General features: G+C 41.3%; 1 protein-coding gene across 5 annotated transcripts in view; it reads left to right on the top strand.

The window, feature by feature from the left end:
* dock8 (dedicator of cytokinesis 8) overlaps window positions 1–19,040 on the top strand; it is a 54,975-nt gene that overhangs the window by 15,630 nt on the left and 20,305 nt on the right. For 2 of the 5 annotated variants that reach the window (XM_080466970.1, XM_080466973.1), the window contains 25 exons: window positions 2,221–2,430; window positions 3,312–3,397; window positions 4,062–4,128; window positions 6,789–6,938; window positions 7,261–7,341; window positions 7,507–7,663; window positions 7,767–7,903; window positions 8,129–8,219; window positions 8,855–9,017; window positions 10,051–10,168; window positions 10,438–10,508; window positions 10,724–10,868; window positions 10,988–11,089; window positions 11,220–11,315; window positions 11,540–11,774; window positions 12,695–12,859; window positions 12,970–13,148; window positions 13,501–13,593; window positions 15,257–15,352; window positions 15,778–15,927; window positions 16,356–16,469; window positions 16,568–16,723; window positions 17,081–17,220; window positions 17,441–17,604; window positions 18,001–18,152. In XM_080466970.1, the coding sequence (XP_080323096.1) occupies window positions 2,221–2,430; window positions 3,312–3,397; window positions 4,062–4,128; window positions 6,789–6,938; window positions 7,261–7,341; window positions 7,507–7,663; window positions 7,767–7,903; window positions 8,129–8,219; window positions 8,855–9,017; window positions 10,051–10,168; window positions 10,438–10,508; window positions 10,724–10,868; window positions 10,988–11,089; window positions 11,220–11,315; window positions 11,540–11,774; window positions 12,695–12,859; window positions 12,970–13,148; window positions 13,501–13,593; window positions 15,257–15,352; window positions 15,778–15,927; window positions 16,356–16,469; window positions 16,568–16,723; window positions 17,081–17,220; window positions 17,441–17,604; window positions 18,001–18,152 (3,318 nt within the window). The remainder of the gene's footprint in view (window positions 1–2,220; window positions 2,431–3,311; window positions 3,398–4,061; window positions 4,129–6,788; window positions 6,939–7,260; window positions 7,342–7,506; window positions 7,664–7,766; window positions 7,904–8,128; window positions 8,220–8,854; window positions 9,018–10,050; window positions 10,169–10,437; window positions 10,509–10,723; window positions 10,869–10,987; window positions 11,090–11,219; window positions 11,316–11,539; window positions 11,775–12,694; window positions 12,860–12,969; window positions 13,149–13,500; window positions 13,594–15,256; window positions 15,353–15,777; window positions 15,928–16,355; window positions 16,470–16,567; window positions 16,724–17,080; window positions 17,221–17,440; window positions 17,605–18,000; window positions 18,153–19,040) is intronic. The other 3 variants (XM_080466972.1, XM_080466974.1, XM_080466971.1) reach the window with 2 other exon arrangements.

Below are 19,040 nucleotides of genomic sequence, written 5' to 3' on the forward strand. Positions count from 1 at the left end.
CGCTTCGGGCTTCCCATGATCTGCATGCCAGAAAGAGAGTGACAGAGAGAGGAAGAACGGCACTATTGTCCCTCAGCACTTAATAGCTCTCCTCTGTGGTCCGATCCACTTTAACAATGGCCCTGGGATCATGGTGCTGCGGTCTCTCGGAGCCTCAGCGGGGTGAAGCTTCACCAGGGTGGCAGCACGGTCAGTCCTAGCCTGTGGTGTAAGAGCCCGGATATAAGATTGATGGATGATGTGAGTAAAAGAGACGAGGAGAGCATGGTGGCAAGAGAGGCCGTTCAAATCACATTGCATCATGGAAGCAGTGACTGTATGTCATGGCCTGTAGCAGAGTCGGAATAAATCCCATCTGATTCCTGGGCTACACTAACAAACCTATTCATTTTCTTTTATTATTAATATATTGGTTTTTTTTGTTTCAACATCTTGTGTCATCCCAACAGAGGTCAAATTTAAATCCATTTAAATCTGGGATGTTGTGTGGAAGGATGAGTAGCTAAACGTGTTTCAACTTCTAAAATAGTATCGCGAATAGCTGTTGGTATCCACGGGCAATAAGTAAGTTAAGTAGTTTTAATTTGAGATTTCTGATAAATATTTCCTCATAGTCCGCAACCCTCACCTCAAAACGAGAAGTTTGTTTGTTCAAATCCAGACCGGGCCTTTCTGCAAGGAGTTTGCATGTTTTTTCAACAATTATAAGGGAAAAATCATGTAAAAAAAAAAAGTATCTTATTGACCTCTAGATTGTTCCTGCTGCTGGTTCCCCACTCGGGAGAAAAAAAAATGTTTTATATAAAATATAAACATGATGCTTGTGATCTCATTTGATGCCACACAAGATTTTTTTTTTTTCTATGTATAATTTTCAATAGTTGTCTATTTTCATCTGAGTCACGCTGCTATAAGTAAAGAAATATTCAGCATCTAGAAAGCTGGTTTTCCACAACTTGTAGCTCTGTGGCAGTGTGTCAGCACAACCTTCTTTTGTTTTATCCGTCAGCCTACTGAATCATCTCTCACTGCAGGACAAATTTCTCTATTGAATATATTATTATTGACCATGACTGTAACTTCAAGTTCCCCAAGGATCTACCCAGGGACCACTTCTCTTTTCTATTTTCATTAATGGTTTACCTCAGCTCTTCTCCACAGGTTAATTTGTATGCTATTGATATAACACAGTTATATATACGTCCTACTCAGTTTTGCTACCAAGCCAGACATTCCACTAAGTCTGATTTTACTTCAATGCAACAGTGGTTTGATAGGTACAAATGATGCAGTTCATTTTCAATAATTCTTCACAATTTTAACAGTTGCTCATGCCCCACATACGTCTTCATACTTTCCTTCATAAATGCAGATCACCTGCTTTTCCACTTAGAAATGTCAATGTCCCTTTCTTCTGGTTCCACAGATATTTGATTAACTATGAAGATGTTGTAGTTATTTATCTTGCATCTCAGTGAATGACCGTCCAATCACAGACCAGATTCACAAGTATATCTCATTTGTAAAGGCACAGAAACACTCAATGTACACGTTTCTTTTTTTTTTCTTTTTTACAAACATACAGACCTAAAACAACCAACTAAATCCATCCTGTTCATTTGAGGGATAATATACAGAATGAAAGATGTTTTTCTCAATAAAAAAACAGCTGAATTCAAACATAAACTGAAAAAAATGAATTATACACAGCACATGTTTTTGATGGAGACACCTGCTGTGACATAGACTGAGCATTAGGAGAACATATGCTGTACTTTGTCCTTTATGTTGGCCTTGCACAGGAAAGAAAACACCAAGGGACTCCCGTTGTCTCCAGGCCAAAACTGTCTAGACTGCCTGGATGCCTGTAGGGTCGTCGTCGTTTCTACCGACGACATAAACTGGATTCATAATTCAGTCTTTATTGTTCAGTTATTGAAAGCTGCTGTCTACAAATTGGACTGATATTTCATTGATGAAATATAGGGTTTTCTTTTCCAGTTCACTCCAGCTTCAACTAATGATACTATTTCAACTGAAACTTGAACAAGCTTTGTTTGAATATCGGCTGATAAATAATGTATCACCCTGTGCACATTTTTGTTCCTCATCTATGTATTCCTCTCATTCTTTGCTGCTTTCCTCGCTGTACTACCCCACCCCCAACACCACCCTCATGCCTGTTCCCTCTCTCTCTCTCTCTCTCTCTCTCTGCCCCAGGTTAAGTCTCCGACTCTAGCGGGGTTGAGTGATGACTCCAGTCGCACACTGACCTCCTCTGACTTTAACTTGCGGGGTTTGACCCCGGACCAGCGAGTGGCGGGTCTGACGGCCTTCAGCAGCCACGAGGAGCTGGACCGCTTCAATCAAGAGGCACGGCAGGGGAACAGACACCCCGAGCTCTTTGCTCTCTACCCGCCCATTGATGAGGTGAGGCAGCCTCACATGTTGTAATATACTTGTACCCAGAAGTTTACTGTGCAAAAGTAGATTTTCTGATTTTGTTATTAAAAAATGTTTTAAATTTCTTTTGGGGACCATGTTTATATTCATAACGTTTTAACTGGAATTCATAGTGTTTTCATATAGACTCCAACATCTAATTTAGAAAATGATTCAGTTTCACACTCAAAGCTACACTACTTGAATCATGATTTGTGGTTACTGGCTTAACTAGTTACATAATGGTTGAAAAATAACAGTGTTTAGTATTTAAAGTACGGTTGAACATGTGCATGAGGTCCATGTTGGAGCATATCGGCACCACCAGAAAAAAAGTTTATGATGCCTTGAAAAAGTATCGATAAAGTTGATAATCAATATTTACTGTGAACTTGAGTACAGTAATGAAGTCAAACTGATGTCTTTTATTTCTACCAAAGTCTTTTTTCTCAAAAGCACCTTTACATCTTCTGTTATCTGGGATTTGAGGTTAGTTCATGTTTATAAAATTGCCCAAACATGTTCAAATTATAAAAAGATTAAATTTGATTATGTATTATGTGATTGATTTTCATTATTTTGCTCCATTTTCTGATTCAAAGGATTTCCAAAACATAGGTTAATGTACACTGAAAGTGAAAAGTGATTGCATCTAATGTGCCTCTGTTACCCATAAAAATGTCTTATCTATTGCACCAAATGTAACACTTGAATTCAATTTAGAATTATTTACCAGTTTGTTGAAAGATGTATGAATGGAGTTCCATCAATTCAGAGTTTGTATTGTGTGAACAAGTATTGTCTCTCTCAAGTAAGATCCTCCGCCTTCTTTTGAAATTTCAAAGAAGTTTTTCGCATTTGTCTTCCAGGAAGATGCGGTAGAAATCCGGCCCATTCCTGACTGCCCCAAAGAACACACTGGAGAACGTATCCTGGTCCGATGCCAGGCCATAAAGTATGTCATCTATTTTCATTATGTAGAAGAAGGAAAAGAATCGTCCTATAACTTATACAGCTGCTTTCTGTTTGTCTTAGAGGTTGGACGTGGAGCCCATAGTTGAAATGTAAAATATTCAAACACCCCCCCCCCCCCTTACCCCATCCTGTTTTTGAAGACGAAGATGACCTTTTTGTGTAGCACTCGCCCTACAGTGCACTGTTGTGTGGTCATGACGAAAGAGACTCGTCTCTTAAGAGGCATGCATTGACTGACGTGAGCAGTGTGCGAGGGTGGAGGAGTGCTGTGCAGTGCTGGTTGTTCTCCAGAAAATCCGTCTCTCCCTCTCTCTGCGGGATTTTGTCATTTTTCTCTTCCACACACATGCACACGCAGTTCACAGAGTTTGTCCCTTTTACTCTTTTGATCTTCCTCGTTCCTGTTCAGCCCGTCCAACTACCAAAAATGTTTGAGTTGAACTGATTTCCCCGCTCGCGATGGTTTGGCAGCTTCAGCTCTTATTCTTTTTCCCTCTGTTCAAACATGTCATCACTTACTGAAGTGCCTTTGGTTGCTTCTCTTTATAACAGTATTTTACAGGAATAGCTTAGAATCCCAGTGCTGATGTTGAATTTGTTAAAGACTTAAATCACCATTTCTGCTTCTCTTCTTGACCCCCTAGGTTTGAAATAGACATTGAGCCCATATTTGCCACCATGGCCTTGTACGACCTCAAAGAGAAGAAAAAGGTAAGACAAACATTCAATTCCAGCAATGGCACAAGCGAAGTCAGAGTTGATCTTGGTGTTGTCACTCGAGACATCTAATTTCTTGAGCTCGTCATAGAGCGTTTTGAAATACAATAACAGAAAAACGTCACTTTAGTGGTTGATTGTGACGGATTTTGTAACTCACTGTGGCACAGCTGCGATCCACTCCTGAAACGGATCTTTCAAACTTTGTCTACTTACTTTGTGGAAGAAATTACTTCTGCAGTTTAATGATACAATCTGTAGGTAAGCTGCTGTACATAAAGAAGCCTAAACTTGCTCATGATGTGTCGGGGGGGGAAAAAATATGCCAAAGAAAAAGCGTAATTGCTCTAATACTGTTTAAGATCCTTTCTCTGCATTGCCTCCAGGAGCTATAGTGACTCTGACAGTTTAATAAGTGATATACTGTACGTCAAATCAATGTTTCATGCTCGTTCTTGCGATTCATACGTTTCACGTGGATGCTGGGAGGTCTTGCAGTTTCTTTCAGCGGTCTGCATGCTCGTGAGGGATCAGAGTAATCTACAAGGTTTTATCTCTCCTCATCCTCACATCTTTATGTCGATGGGGGTTGCCGTGTTTGGTTTTGTAACTACTAATTCTGCCCAGTATATTCCCTGCATCAGTCGATCTGCCCCGTGACTGTTTGCATGTTTTCTGTGGACTTACACAGCTGGGGACGTTTTTGGGTGAAAGGGCTTGAAGGATTAAGTTATCGCAGATCTCTGAGATGAGACGGGGCTTGAGCCACCAAGCTTGCCCTTTCCTCAGCGCTGGCCTGGAGCCTTCTAACTGTGGACTAATGGCTGGAGGATTTTCTGTTGGAGTCACAGCACCAAAGTTATTGTACAAACACCTACTCAGATATGTCACAGAGATTTAATTGAGCTCGTTTCTGACTATTAGACATCAAGAGCAGAGCTGCAGTCGGCCCTTGTCACAATATATTTTTTTTACGATAACTATTTTTGAGAGATGCTCCCTGATGAAGGTTCGTTAATACAATTTGCTGCCTATTCCATCGAGTAGAGACAGAGGAACACTGTCAAAGAGCCATGAAGGCTATCTCTGTCTTGTTGAAGGGGAAGCTGTCAAGCTTGTTTTGGGCAGTTTCATTTGATTATAGTGGAACTGTGAAGCATTAGCTGCTGACCCATTTATTCCCAAGCTCTTCCTCCTTTTACTCTATGTTTGCTCTCTGTCTGTCAAAAATGTTTCCTCATATTTTCTGTCACTTCTGAGCTGCCTCTGTTCCTTATCCTGTTTTCCTGCATCCCACTTGGCTGCCTCTCGTGTATGATGAAAAATGCGTTGCCGTGTCTGTGTTTGTTTTTCTTTCACATCAGTGCTGTTGTTTCACATCTGTGAAATGTGCAGCAGATGTTCATATAATTCCATGTAATACTCCCGTTATTAATCAGGTCTCTTTGGTCCATCAGCCAAGGTGCCGACACAGGATTTGACCCAACAAGTGGCCTACTTATGACATGAAAAATCTTGGCTATGATCAGACAAAGGTTTTAGAGTACACACGCAAGCGATTCCGACCTTGTTGTACTTTTTTCCCCCGTTACTTTACCAGACTTGTATCATCCAGCTGTGGCTGTTGTCAACTGAGACTATGAAATGAATGACAGAATAGTCCAACATGTTCTCAGAGAGTTGTTGAGATATTTCATGCTCATAAAAACGGTTTGCTATTTCTGGCTATATATTTTTGGAAAGACCGAACGTCTGCCCTGAAATCTTTTACTTCGACCGTGCCATGCCATCGCTAATTTGTTGTTCCCCATTAGAATTAGTCAATGAGGCACGTGGCCTTTGTGGTATTCAAAAAACACTCAGTAAGAGAGGGTCGTCATATTTCTTTTGTCACTTTCTATCAAAATGTTGCTTTAAATGTTTCATGAGTGAAAGTTATACTGATTTACTCAATAATCACTTGTCCTTTGTCCCATATGCCGGCTCTTTTTGAAAAGAAGATGATGATTAGCTGCTACATAGGTCAACCAGCTTGTGATTATTGTGAAATCATTTCCACGATTCCAAGAAGTCATGCAACCAGAGGAGGCCGACTCCTCCACTGCAGCCTTTTGAAAAGCTTTCTTTTAAAGTGAAAGGGGTCATTTCAATCGCGCAATCTATGCAGGCCAATGGCTTTCCGGTATCTGACACAACCGTGAGCAAAATCCAATAAAAAAAGCTCATCGGGGAGGAAGTTTTTGTTTCTATGTGTAATCTGATCACAGTTCCTGTCTTTATTAATATATCGAGCAGGTTTTTGCTTCCTCTGGGTCTTTGGTGTGGTCAGTCTAGTGATGGTCCTGTGGGGTGAGCAGAATGGATGATGGCTTACAGTGAATAAGATCACATGACACTCGCCAGGCCAGGCCAGGCCAGGCCAGGCCAGGCCAGGCCAGGCCAGATCAGGACATATGGCTGCGTTCCTAGCCTGAGGTCATCGGGGGGGTGTGTTAGATAAGCAGGAGAGTGAAGCAAAGGGATTTGGTTTACAGTCAGCCTCTGAACTGTTTTCATTGTAACTTGGGAAAAGAAAATATCCTGGAGTGATATTTGACATTTATCATGTGCTGAAATCCCAAAAAATAATCACTGTGCTTTCTGCCTTCTTCTAGATATCGGAGAACTTCTACTGTGATTTGAACTCAGAGCAGTTCAAAAACTTCTTGAAACCTCACACTCCTCATGTGGATCAATCCACCCTGGCCAGATCAGCCATCTTTTCCATCACCTACCCTTCCCCAGATATATTCCTGGTCATCAAGGTAAAGATTGGATTTTTTTGCACCAATACATATTTACCAAAAAGAAAGACTTTTGCTTTGTTCCTCGTGGCAGTAATTACCTAACTCTTCATTCATTCCATCCACTTGCTTTTAACTTGTATATTTTTATGTATTGTTTGTCTTGATATGGATGTAAAGCACATTTAATTGTCTTGCATATGAAATGTGCTACATATATAAACTTGCCCGATTGTTATTCTGAAATAAGTTTTTTCCAACTAGCAACAAAATAGTATTTTTTTGGAGGCTTAAACATGCTCAGCTTGTCGGAAAACTTGTGCACTTCCTGTTTGTCTTCCAGATTGAAAAGGTCCTCCAGCAGGGAGAAATCAGTGACTGTGCTGACTCCTACATGAACCTTAGAGAAAGTGACTCAACAAAGGTAATGTGACAGAGCATTAATATCTTCTTTGGTCAAGTCGGATATATATTCTGCACACTGAGACGCTTGTAGTCCTCAAATGTTCTACTCAGACACTGTGTCAAGTTAAAGAAAACTTATACTTGACGCGTTTGTTTATTTTGCTGTCACACTTTTGTTTTTCAGAACAAGGATAAGCTTGATAAGCTGCGAGTTCAGGCCGAGGGCTTCTGCCACAGGTTGGGCCGCTACCGTATGCCTTTTGCCTGGGCAGCTGTCAACGTCATGGACGTCGTCTCCACTGCTGCAATAGATGCTTCAGACTCGGATAGCATGAAAGGAGGTGTGTGCTGAGAAATCCCCACGAACTTTCCCGCACATATCCATAGACTGCATTCAACTGGGCGTATCCTTAGACACATTCAGCATGAGACCTTTTATTTCAGGTAAATCCAGCAGTATTGACCGCAGAATGCTGCTTCCCAGGAGGAACTCTGAACGCTGCACTACCATCGATGAACATTTTTTCAACGTTTCCGTCTTCAAACCCGCCACCATCACTATCTCCACCATCTTCAAACAGGTTGGCCCGCCTCCCACGCAAAAATAAAAGTCCGACTTATCTCATCATAAATGTTCTTGAGACAGGGAGACCAGTTAAACGGACTGGTGGTTGCAGTCTGACCTTGACTAAATTTTTTTCTTCAAAAAATGCCATGTTATGCATTCCTGCAGGTTCTAGTAATGTAGCCGTGACTGTGAAAAATGCTGCTGTAAAAAATATTTGATATGAAACGTGTTTTGTTAGGAGGGAGATCGCCTCAGTGATGAGGACCTGCTAAAGTTCCTGGCTGATATAAAGAAAACCTCCACTCAAAGGAGAATCAAGACAATACCAGGTAATGTTTACATACGTCTCAACCAGAACTCATCAACTGTTTTGAAAATGAGATCTGCTTCCAATGGATCAACCCTAAGGTTACTTTTTTTTTTTTCAAAGTTCCTGAATAATTAGTTCAAAAACATGCAACATTCATTGTTTCTAGACTAGAATCAATTCTATGATTTTTTTAAATTTTTTTATTAATATCTCTTTTATTAGCATTAAGTAACAAAACATTATCATGTACATTCATCTCCCTTGTTTTTTTGTGGTATACTCTCAATGAAACAGCAAAATAAACAAAGATAAATAAGACATCATTATAATGTGTAAGGAGGTACTGTCGATCATTGTCGATCATGGGGTTACTGCACCCAGACAACTAATACCACTGGAGCAGTAACTTCCCTAAAGTTGGAGTGACCTTTTGGGTGTGCACGCAACATCCAAAGAAGTAGTGTTCTACCTAAGTCACCTGTAAAATCACAACACTCCTTCTTCCTGTTGTTGCCTTCTTCTAAGCTATGATTTACAGAAATGAAGGTATCTTCAAAATCAGTTTGTGTGTTGATCATCACCGAGATATTGAAGGCTCGGTCTTATCACCAAATTCCAAATGGTCATCAAAATGAATTGTGCTGCTTCTTCCAGGTTGCATAAAACTCGACATGTCTCCGGTTCATGACACGCCGCTGGCATGTCTGTCCACCGAGCTCATCCCACTCATACCTGTCGCTGAGAAAAATATCCGGCCTATTAAAGAAGTGCTGGAGTTCCCCTCCAGCGAAGTTTATGTTCCTCACAACATTTACAGGTCGGTTTGATTGCAGAAGATATCGTGTATTCACCACACACTCCGTTTACACTCACGTGAAAATACCAGTTTATTCAATCTGTTTTAGGATTTGTTTTCAATTGTAAAAGACTCTTTAAAACTCTTAAAGCTAAATTTGCTCTTTCTCAAACAAGCTTTTCAAAAGCCCTCTTGGCTTAAGGTATGAACAGGTTTGTTTGCTCCGACAGAGAGTCTATTTCCCTGAAAGCCCAGGGGCAACAGAGAGGTACAGTGCACTCATCACGCATGAGCTGACACTACTTTGTGGCATTGCTCCTTTTGGTGTTATGGTATTTTTATCCTTACTACCTACAGAATGTCCTCCCAGTTTACCACTAATGGCTCTGCCCATATAAGAGGTTTCCCTCTACTCGACTCTCGGAGGGTTTTGTCATTAGCAAAACCTGTTCGAACAAGTCCTGTGCATGGAAATTACATACTGATGTTTCCTCAGCAATCTCTAGTGGAATGCGCGGTATTTTCTTGGTATTTCAGGTTTCAAACTGATCACAGTGTTGTATTAAACCCTCACAACAAACTACTGACTGTTTTGACACTTGTGTGACCTGATTGCTGAGCTGATTCTGACGTTGCTGCATGGACAGTGCCATCTAGTGATGTACAGAGGAACAGCTTTGATTTACGTCAATTCATTCATCCTTCTAGATTCTATACGGCTTCATCCAGTTTGAGGTTGGAACTGATCTCAGCTGACATTGGATGAAAGCAGGCTCCACCCTGGGCAGGTCGCCAGGCCAAACACAGAGAGACAGACAGTCACACACAAACACATTCAATCCTTCTTTTTTTTTTTTTTTAGAGTCGCCAATTAGCCTCAAATGCATGTTTTGGACTGTGGGAGAAAACCAGAATACCCAGAGAAAACTAACACATGCACATGGAGAACATGCCAACACACTCACATGGCAGCTTTACTGTGACTACTAACCACACCCTTCATGTACGGTTAACATTTTGGGTGATGTCCTTCTGCCATTCTTTATCTCTTTAGGAACCTGATATACGTCTACCCCCAGAGACTCAACTTTGTCAACAGACTGACGTCAGTAAGAAACATCACCATCAAAATCCAGTTTATGAGCGGCGAGGATCCCAGCTGTGCTTTACCTGTGAGTGGCGCCGTTTAGGGTCCATCAATTCACTGCATTGTTACGATAGCCGTAATGCACTTTGCTTAGTCTCGCATTGCATAAGCACATGATATAAGGTGTTTGAATACATTAGGGATTACTGATAGATGCATACGTTGTTAATCACACCTTTTGGTCAACACGGTAAAATTTGTGACTGTACGGTTGTTTGGAAGAGGATCTCAGACAAACAAATTCACACAGATGTAAATGTAAAGTATTTATTTGATTTTTGTGTCTATTTTCAGGTCATTTTTGGAAAATCAAGTGGCCCTGAATTTTTACATGAAGTCTGCACGCCTATTACCTATCATAACAAGCAAGTACACATTATTATCCTGTACATGACACTTTTTTCAATGGGTTGCTTTTGTCACATGAATAGAGTGAATGATGAAATACAGCAGTGCAATTGTCATGTTGCTTCTCGCTGTCTCTCTCCCTCTCCTCTTTTGGCTTTTCCTCTTTTCTCTTCTTAACTCTACCTTTGTCTCTAACTTTATCTGTCTGTCGTCCTCTCCGTCTCGTTCATAGGTCTCCAGACTTCTATGAGGAAGTGAAGCTCATTCTCCCAGCCCGTCTCACAGACAGACATCACTTGCTCTTTACTTTCTACCACATCAGCTGTCAGCAGAAACAGAACCAGAGCGGCAGCTGTGAGACACTCATCGGCTACACTGTGAGAATCCTTGATCTTAGAAGCCCTAATCTGTATTTCTATGTTTGCACTGAAGCAAGAACAATGGATGACCATTGCTTAACTGATACGGTAGATCTGTTTTTTTTCCTCTGACTCAGTGGCTGCCCATACTGAACAGTGATCGGCTGCAGGCCGGTCAGTTCTGTCTCCCGATCGTCCTGGAGCGACTGCCAGTTAACTATTCTCTTCATTCCCCTGAGGTATTCACGCCTTCTTCCTATGTATGCATTAAAAAAAAAAAGTTAATGATCATATTTTTCTGAATAAAGAAGAAATACAGTTCTCAAACGAGCCAGAAGGACATTTGTGGTTTTCCTCTGTTTGTTGTAGAAACTTCCTCAGCAGGTCCCTCCAGTCAAGTGGATGGAAAGTCACAAAGGACTTTTCAACTTGGAGGTCCAGGCTGTTTCGTCTGTGCACACACAAGTAAGACAATGTAACACAGTGACTGTTCAGCACACACCAGCTCTGACACACACAAAGACATCCCCCCCCCCCTGCAGCACTACATGAACTGTGCCTCAGAAGATTTATTCTTCTTTTTTATCTCAGGCTTTACTACTTTGTTCCTTTTTTTTTCTTCTTCTTCTTCTTTCTCTTCCTCCAATGCAAGTGAGAAAGTGTAACTAATCATTCCTCACATGCGCCAGGACAACCACCTGGAGCGATTCTTCACCCTCTGCCACGCGCTGGAGGGCGGCGCTACGTTCCCTTTGCGGGTCACCGAGGAGAAGATTCCCGAGAACAAGCTGGAGCATGAGCTGAAGCTCAGCATCGTATCGCTGTCCTCCTCCAGTTTAGAGCCTCTGGTCCTCTTCCTGCACCGGGTGCTGGACAAGCTCTTCACCCTCATCATGCAGCCCATGGTCATCGCTGGCCAGACTGGTGAGGAGCTTGATTCAAAGTCAAAACATTGTTTTTGTAACATTGGGCTTGTGCACTGTAACAGGAAGAAGCAATAACACTGTAGATGATTGCAGTTTTTTGGGGGGGTTTATTGATCAATAAATCTTTTTTTTTTTTTTTACCTTGTTAAACCTTTATTGGGAGGCAATCAGGGGGCGTCTTAATCCGATGCCCAAACCTCAACTGGCCCCTCTCGATGTGGAGGAGTAGTGGTTCTACTTTAAATTATCCCCAATTTGATTGAGCGCCTCACTTGGTTACAGAGTAAAGGCCTGTCGCCCACGTGACGGTGGGGTTGTAAATCAACCGATAAAAAGAAGAGCTCTGTTTTACAGCTCATTTCTCAGGTCAACACAACAGTCAACAACTGATCCAAATCAACGGCCCATTTTACAATCCCGCCTCCCGTCACTTCACCTGGGGTGGGTTTTCCCCCATCCACCGGAGAGGTGTTGATCTACATCCCAAATGTTTGTGTGACAGACACAGCAAAATGGAAGTTTAACGAAGGGATTAAAATCTGACTTTAAAGAAACAAGAAAGCCCGGGTCACCCGGACGCCTCGCAGTAGTTTGCTCCTTTTACTCTGATTTCCTCCAACAATCCAAAAACATCCCTTTATTATAATTGATGTCTTTAAATTATTTGTAGGTGTAAATGTGTATGTGACTGTCCTTTTCTTTGTGTTTATTTATCCTCAAGTTGTAGAAGAGGGTTTGATGGATCAATCTATGTACTTTCTATCATTCGGTTGGATGTAATTCAACTTTCAAGCCAAAGTCATCATGGCATTGATTTATTGGCATTTTGCTTGTTTAGGCCCATTCCTTTACTAATTTCGGTTTAGTATTTAACATTTCTTGCTTCAATGTCAGTAATCTGTGGTTCTTGTTCTGCAGCGAATTTGGCCCAGATAGCCTTTGAGTCAGTGGTCTCCATCGTCAACAGTCTCCACAACAGCCAGGAGCTGATCAGAGATCAGCAGGGTAGGAACAGCCTGCTGGCGACCTACCTCTACTGGGTGTTCCGTCTACCTGATCCCCTTCGAGACCACCAGAGTGCAGGTGCTGCTCTTTTCATCTATGATGTTTTGTCTCATGCTTGCCATTTTTCCTTCCGTTGTATCTGCTCCTGTCACTTTAATACACATTTGGTTGTGTGATCTTGTGTGCAGCTGCAGGGACAGCGGTGACTCCAGCAGAGGGGCGTTACAGCACTATGGGTCGAGCCACAGCTACAACGGTGGGCAACATGCTTCTGCAGTCCAGGATGCGTAGTAGCAGCAATCCCGACATCCCTGCTCCCTCAACCTCTGCTGAAGACGCTGAAGTCAGAAACATCCTCGCTGCCAAGGTACTGATGAGCCTGTGTCTGGCTTCCTAAGTTCTCCTGGAGTTACAAACTCACCGTTTGAAACCTTGGTTTGTTTCCAAAAACTGAGGCTGTTTGATTCACAACGTCTGCCACAATATCTTCGACTGAAAGTCCCATCTTTCACCAGGCTAAGATATGCATTTATGTATTTGGCTAAACCCACACTGTGCAGTATGTAAATATTCCAGCATGCTTGCCCATACAGACAAAAGAGCCATTTGCTATTCATCGGCACAGTACATTAGGTTTTGTAATGGGATGCTGGACGCCCACACTAATGAATGCATCCATCACAACAAATGTGATGGAACCTGTGCGTTTCTGTCTCCAGGGCCACAACAACCCAGGCAGCCGCATGTCCACCTATGTGGACACAAACTCCCATCAGTGCCCCACAGGGAACACCCGGCCCTCCAACAGGAAGGTGCTCACTTTCACTCTTCTGTCACTTTCACTTGTATCAAGTTAAAAGATGTCGAAAAGAAAGGAGAGAGAAAGTTGGGGTCAACGTCTTCCTATACGGTGTCTTTGATTTTATTCAAACCACGAAACATGCTGACACTGTCATTTGGGGAGGTGATGATTCACTTCAGTCATTTTCTGTAGAAGGGTTCTGATTTTAGTCCTCATGAATAATTACATTTTTCCTATCACTTCTATCCTGCCCTGCCATTGTTTCAGAGTGGGAAGTTTAACCAACCTGGACCTTATCTTTTGACCAATAAATATGTACTTCCACAATAAGAATAGTCTTTAAACTCCATAAGATGTGGGAAATTATCCGCGTCACTGAAAAAAGTCATTATTCTTTATGTTCCTGCATGACATTTGTGGCACTCATGACAAAAACAAACAAACATATATCCCTTTGTTCTGAATATTTTGTATTGTAGTGATGTAAATTAATTCATGAGTTAATGCTGATCCTGTCTCAGTGTCAGACTTTCTGACTTCTTTGACTTTAATACATTTCATTCAAATCTGTTTTTAGGTTAGTTTAGTAATTTTCTTATTAAATGCCCATCTTTTTTTCCAATTGACCCTTGAATGGTAGAATCAATTTATCATCGCTGAAATCCATTTTTTTTTCTGTGTTTATTGTTCAAGTATTCAAGGTTCACAAAACAAAAAGAGAGAAGTATGGCCTCGCTATAGGAGACAAAACGATGAGTTTGAAGCAGACAATTTAATCCAATGAACCATAAGTCAGTTTAGCTTTGTGAGTTTAACCTTTTAATGAGTTTTTTAGTTGTTATTGGCTTAAACTTCTAACTTATATGTTTGAAATTTACTGAACTGAAGGTATCCATTGCAATTTTTTCTGCAGTATTTACGTCCATGGTTTAATTCATGCCAGTCATTCGGAATTGAAAAGCGATTACTCAGCGTTTCTTCTGAGATGCCTAAATACTCTTGGAAAACTGTTCTATTCATAGGTTAAAATTTACAATAAAGGTCAGAAATACACTGTATCTATACAAACATGTACATAGTTCTACATCTCTATATATTCTTTTAATTAGAATCTTTCTTTTTCGTTTCCCTTCATTCAAAATCCTGCTAAATAATCGTGTCTGCTGAGAGATTTTACATTCAATCAGTTCATCAATGTGCTTTATAGGGTGCACCTTTTGTCACATTTTCTTCAGATCTCAATGTTTTGTGTCCTTCTGTTGTAGTTATTAGAAGTATTTTAACAACGTATGCTCTGCATTTGCTGCAATAAACCCTGCTTGGTGTTTAGTTTTTTTGTGCATTTCATGATTGTAAAGCACTTTGTTTGATAGAGCACTTTTTAAAGACAAAGAGATTTCAAAAACATTTTCTTTCACTGTCGGTTGTTTTCACGTCAACCTGGAGCTGAATAGCTTTGAGTCGTCACTTCTCTCAAACAACCACCAGGTGGGAGTGTTACACTGAGAACTGCAGGGTAGAAACCATGACGAGCCTTTAAAAGACTATTCTTTATTCTGTGAACACTGCTAATTCAGAATCAGAACACTTTAATATATTCAGGGGGGAAAAAAAAATGGAGCTACTTTCAAAAATTGGTTAACCGCCTTCTTTGTCTTTTTTTTGTCTTGCAGCAGTTTCACGAGGAGCTGGCCCTCCAGATGGTCGTCAGTACAGGGGTCTGCAGAGAAAACGCATACAAATATGCATGGTTCTTCTTTGAGCTGCTGGTCAGTGTGACTTGTTTTCAGATTTACAGTAACACTTCTTTGACAGCTGTGAGAGAACAAAAAGGGCTGTCCTAGATGCCAATGATAAATGTGAATTGCTTGACCTTGCCGTCGCGTGCCCTTTAAATATAAATGATTGTAGAAGAGGGCTATCACTCCTTAATGGACAAAGAACTCAAATCCAAACAGCACTTGACAGATTGCATTCTGTTGCTCAACAGAATGCTTACTCTAATGAATAGAAAACATATTTAGTAAATTATCTCTTGTTTGATTCGGACACATAATTGGTTCGATTTCCTCGACTGATAATGCAGGAGCATGCATATCTATTGAACATGCCCTGTGTGTGTGTGTTTGTGGCACGCCACTCATTCTACCCATTTTTCACTAATTGTGATTTCTACTTGTCGTGGCATAAACAGGTGAAAAGCATGGCTCAGCATGTGTCTCAGCTGGACAAGCACAATATTCCTCGGCGGAGTCGTTTCTCTGACCGATTTAAAGATGACATCACCACCATTGTCTCCGTGGTTACAGCTGAGATCGGGACCATACTCGTCAAACAACAAAAGGTAAAAAAAAAACAATTAAAGATGGAAAAAGGTGGGTCTTGATTGATTATTGACTGAAAAAAAGACCAAAAAAGAATAATCAGTGTGTGAATATTAGTTGGTATGTTAGTTATCAGGCATTCTGTACATAAATGTATAATTCTAGTGTTTATATACATTAGCACATGAAAACATGTACATAATCGCTTCCTGCACATCTTATATATGATCTCAACCAAGTATTTGGTATACTTCCTGTTCTCTCTGGTTGGGTGAAAGCAGCTGCAGACTGATTGTACACGTTGGCAACGTCCTCCAAACAACAGGGAGTTGGAAGTGCTAATTGTATTTGCCTCTGTGGTATCAAAAGCTCAGCTTGCACAGCGAGATGCTCGGCAAGATCCCCTCGGTGCAGCACACTGATTGCTGTTTGTTGACGGTTGTTTTAGGAGCTAGAGCAAGCAGAGAAAGTCAACATCAGCCTGGCCTTCTTTCTCTATGACCTGATGTCTCTCATGGATCGAGGATTTGTCTTCCAGCTGGTGAAAAACTACTGTAACCAGGTAGAATAACACTGATAAGGTATCAGCATGGAGATCCCTAAATGTTTATATGTACTCCCACGTGTTAACGGCTCACGGGCGATGTCTTTCTCTTCGAGATGTCGGCGAAAGGTGTCGCAATGCCAACGTTGATCAGCATGCGTCTGGAGTTCCTGCGAATTCTGTGCAGTCATGAGCACTACCTCAACCTGAGCCTGTTCTTCAGCAGCCCTGCATCTGCGCCCACCTCGCCGTGTCCTTCCATCTCCTCACAGGTCTGCCCACTTCACAGTCAAACATTTGTGTGTGTAACGCTGTCATTTCTAGGTAACTAGTTTATATTAACAGATTTATGTTTCATTGTAGAATACAGTAACCTGAATGCTTGAGCACTTTTCATGGAAATAATGCATTTAGCAGTGTAAGACGTTGTGTATTTGGGCTCTTTCATGGCAATTTCAAAGAACAATCTTGTTCAATTCAAATATAACAAATATAGATACAATTTAAGGTGTGTCTTTGAAAACGGTTATCAGATTTTATTGGATTTTATAGTAAAACGTGACCTAATTATAGTCCTGATTCTGTTCCTCTCATATTCTGTTCCTTTCATCTCATCTTTCTGCATCCAGAGTTCTGGTTCCTGTAGTTTTCAGGAGCAGCAGAGGATCTTGGCTCTGTTTGAGCTTTCTCAAGAATTCAAGCAGCAGCACTACCTCACCGGTCTGCTTCTCACAGAGCTCAGCGCTGCGCTTGACATGGAGTCAGAAGGGTATAAAACACTTCTCACTCTTCCTGCCATTCTCCTTATTATGCTGTACCTGCACAATGTCGGGGTTTCACCACAAATAAATGATCCTTTTGTTGTTTTTGTTAACAACGCTACTATACCATATGTCAAACTAAAAAGCGCTCATAAAAATGTGTGGACTTTTAGTAAAGTGTGTTCTTGTAAATTGTGATGCATTAAAAACATGTCTATCTGTTTACAGTGGGAAAGTCCAGAGAAAGGCCATCAATGCCATCTATAGCCTGCTGTGTTCTCATGATCTTGACCACCGTTGTGTTAAAACTGATGTCAGAGCTAAGGTTGCAGCTCTCTACCTCCCCCTGGTGGGCATTATTATCGACTCTACCAACTACCTGGATTTCACAGGTACCGAATCAGACTATTTCATTCGATAAAAATCACTTTTATTTACGTTGCAGCAATCCTAGCAGTAATCTCATTGCAACGATATCTCTGTATTAATTAATAGTCATGCCAGGTTGCTAATTGTACTGGGAAGTAAAACACATGCTTTGGATTTACTGGAATTTTGGAAGGTCAAGAGTCAGTGAAACTCTCTAAAACATGTGATTTATTATTGTCCATTGGTATCTTTTTTTTTTTTTTTTTTTTTATTCCTTTTTTCATTGTCCACCCCACAATGTGTTGATGGTTGACTCTTGAATCTACTTTATCTGTGATGACTGGGTGCTCCAGTCTTCTCTTCCTTCCTTCCCTTCCCTTCCTCAGCTCAACAAATTTGAATCTCATGTTTCTCCGTAGTTTCTGACACGCGCAGTGGGAAAAACAAGACGGGCGGACGTGAGGATGACCTTGAAAATGTCCCACCTATCAATCAGACTGTTGCCATGGCGATCGCCGGGAACCCCTTCAGCACGCTGGGACGAAATGTTCTCGTTTCCATGGCATCCATGGTAAGAAATTTGGCCGCGCGTTGTTAATTTTTTTGATCTATGATAATAATTGGTGAATTAGCTTAAAGTTAGCGTTTCGTCATTTGTAAAAGTTCAAGAGAGAGACAGAGAGAGAAAAGAGACTGTATCTGTAAGTATTTTGCTTCCTAAACAGGTGAGCTGCACGCAGGCAGATTGATTAGCTGTCAGAGCCACACACACACATCATCCATCCTGAAAAATCACACACACACACACACCCACCTGCGGGAGATGGTTTATGGGCAGGCATTGCCATCATAAGTGAACGGGGCCGTCCTCCCTGACAAACACATCCATCAAGTATAGCTACAGCAACAACACGGGCACCAAAACTGAACGCTGCCATTCTCTTCCTCTTTCTGGGGCTCACGCCAAGAGATTAATCAGTTCCTTGTACGTTCCTACAAGAAATTCTGTTGTGGAAAAAGCGATTTTCACACGACTCGGTCTTGGTCTGGTATCCATCACGACTCCAAACATGGCTGCCAGAGCACTTGTTCCCCATTTGCAGACAGTTTGCCGTCAGAACGGTTTCTTTGTGAGTCTTTTCTACTCAAAGCAACAAATGTGTCGTTTCATCCCTTCAAAGAAACTCACAATGGCTTTCTATCATTCACTGCAAATATCTGTGGTTGGTGCTGGTGAGCGTCACTCAGTGCTGCAATGAAAAAGAGACCTGGGAACCAGGTTCTAGGTGGGACACCTAGAGCACCGGGAGGTTAATGGCTACATTTATCAAAGCTGGCATACAATGAAGCTGCAGTAGCCGTCTATAGTAGCGATTCATCATCACAGGAATGAAGGTAAATTAATCTGCTGTGAATTTAATGCCTGTTAGAATGAGGAAGAGACCCATACTTCACTGAG

Source organism: Lipophrys pholis (genome assembly GCF_963383615.2).
Source record: "Lipophrys pholis genome assembly, chromosome: 7".
Lineage (NCBI taxonomy): Eukaryota > Metazoa > Chordata > Actinopteri > Blenniiformes > Blenniidae > Lipophrys > Lipophrys pholis.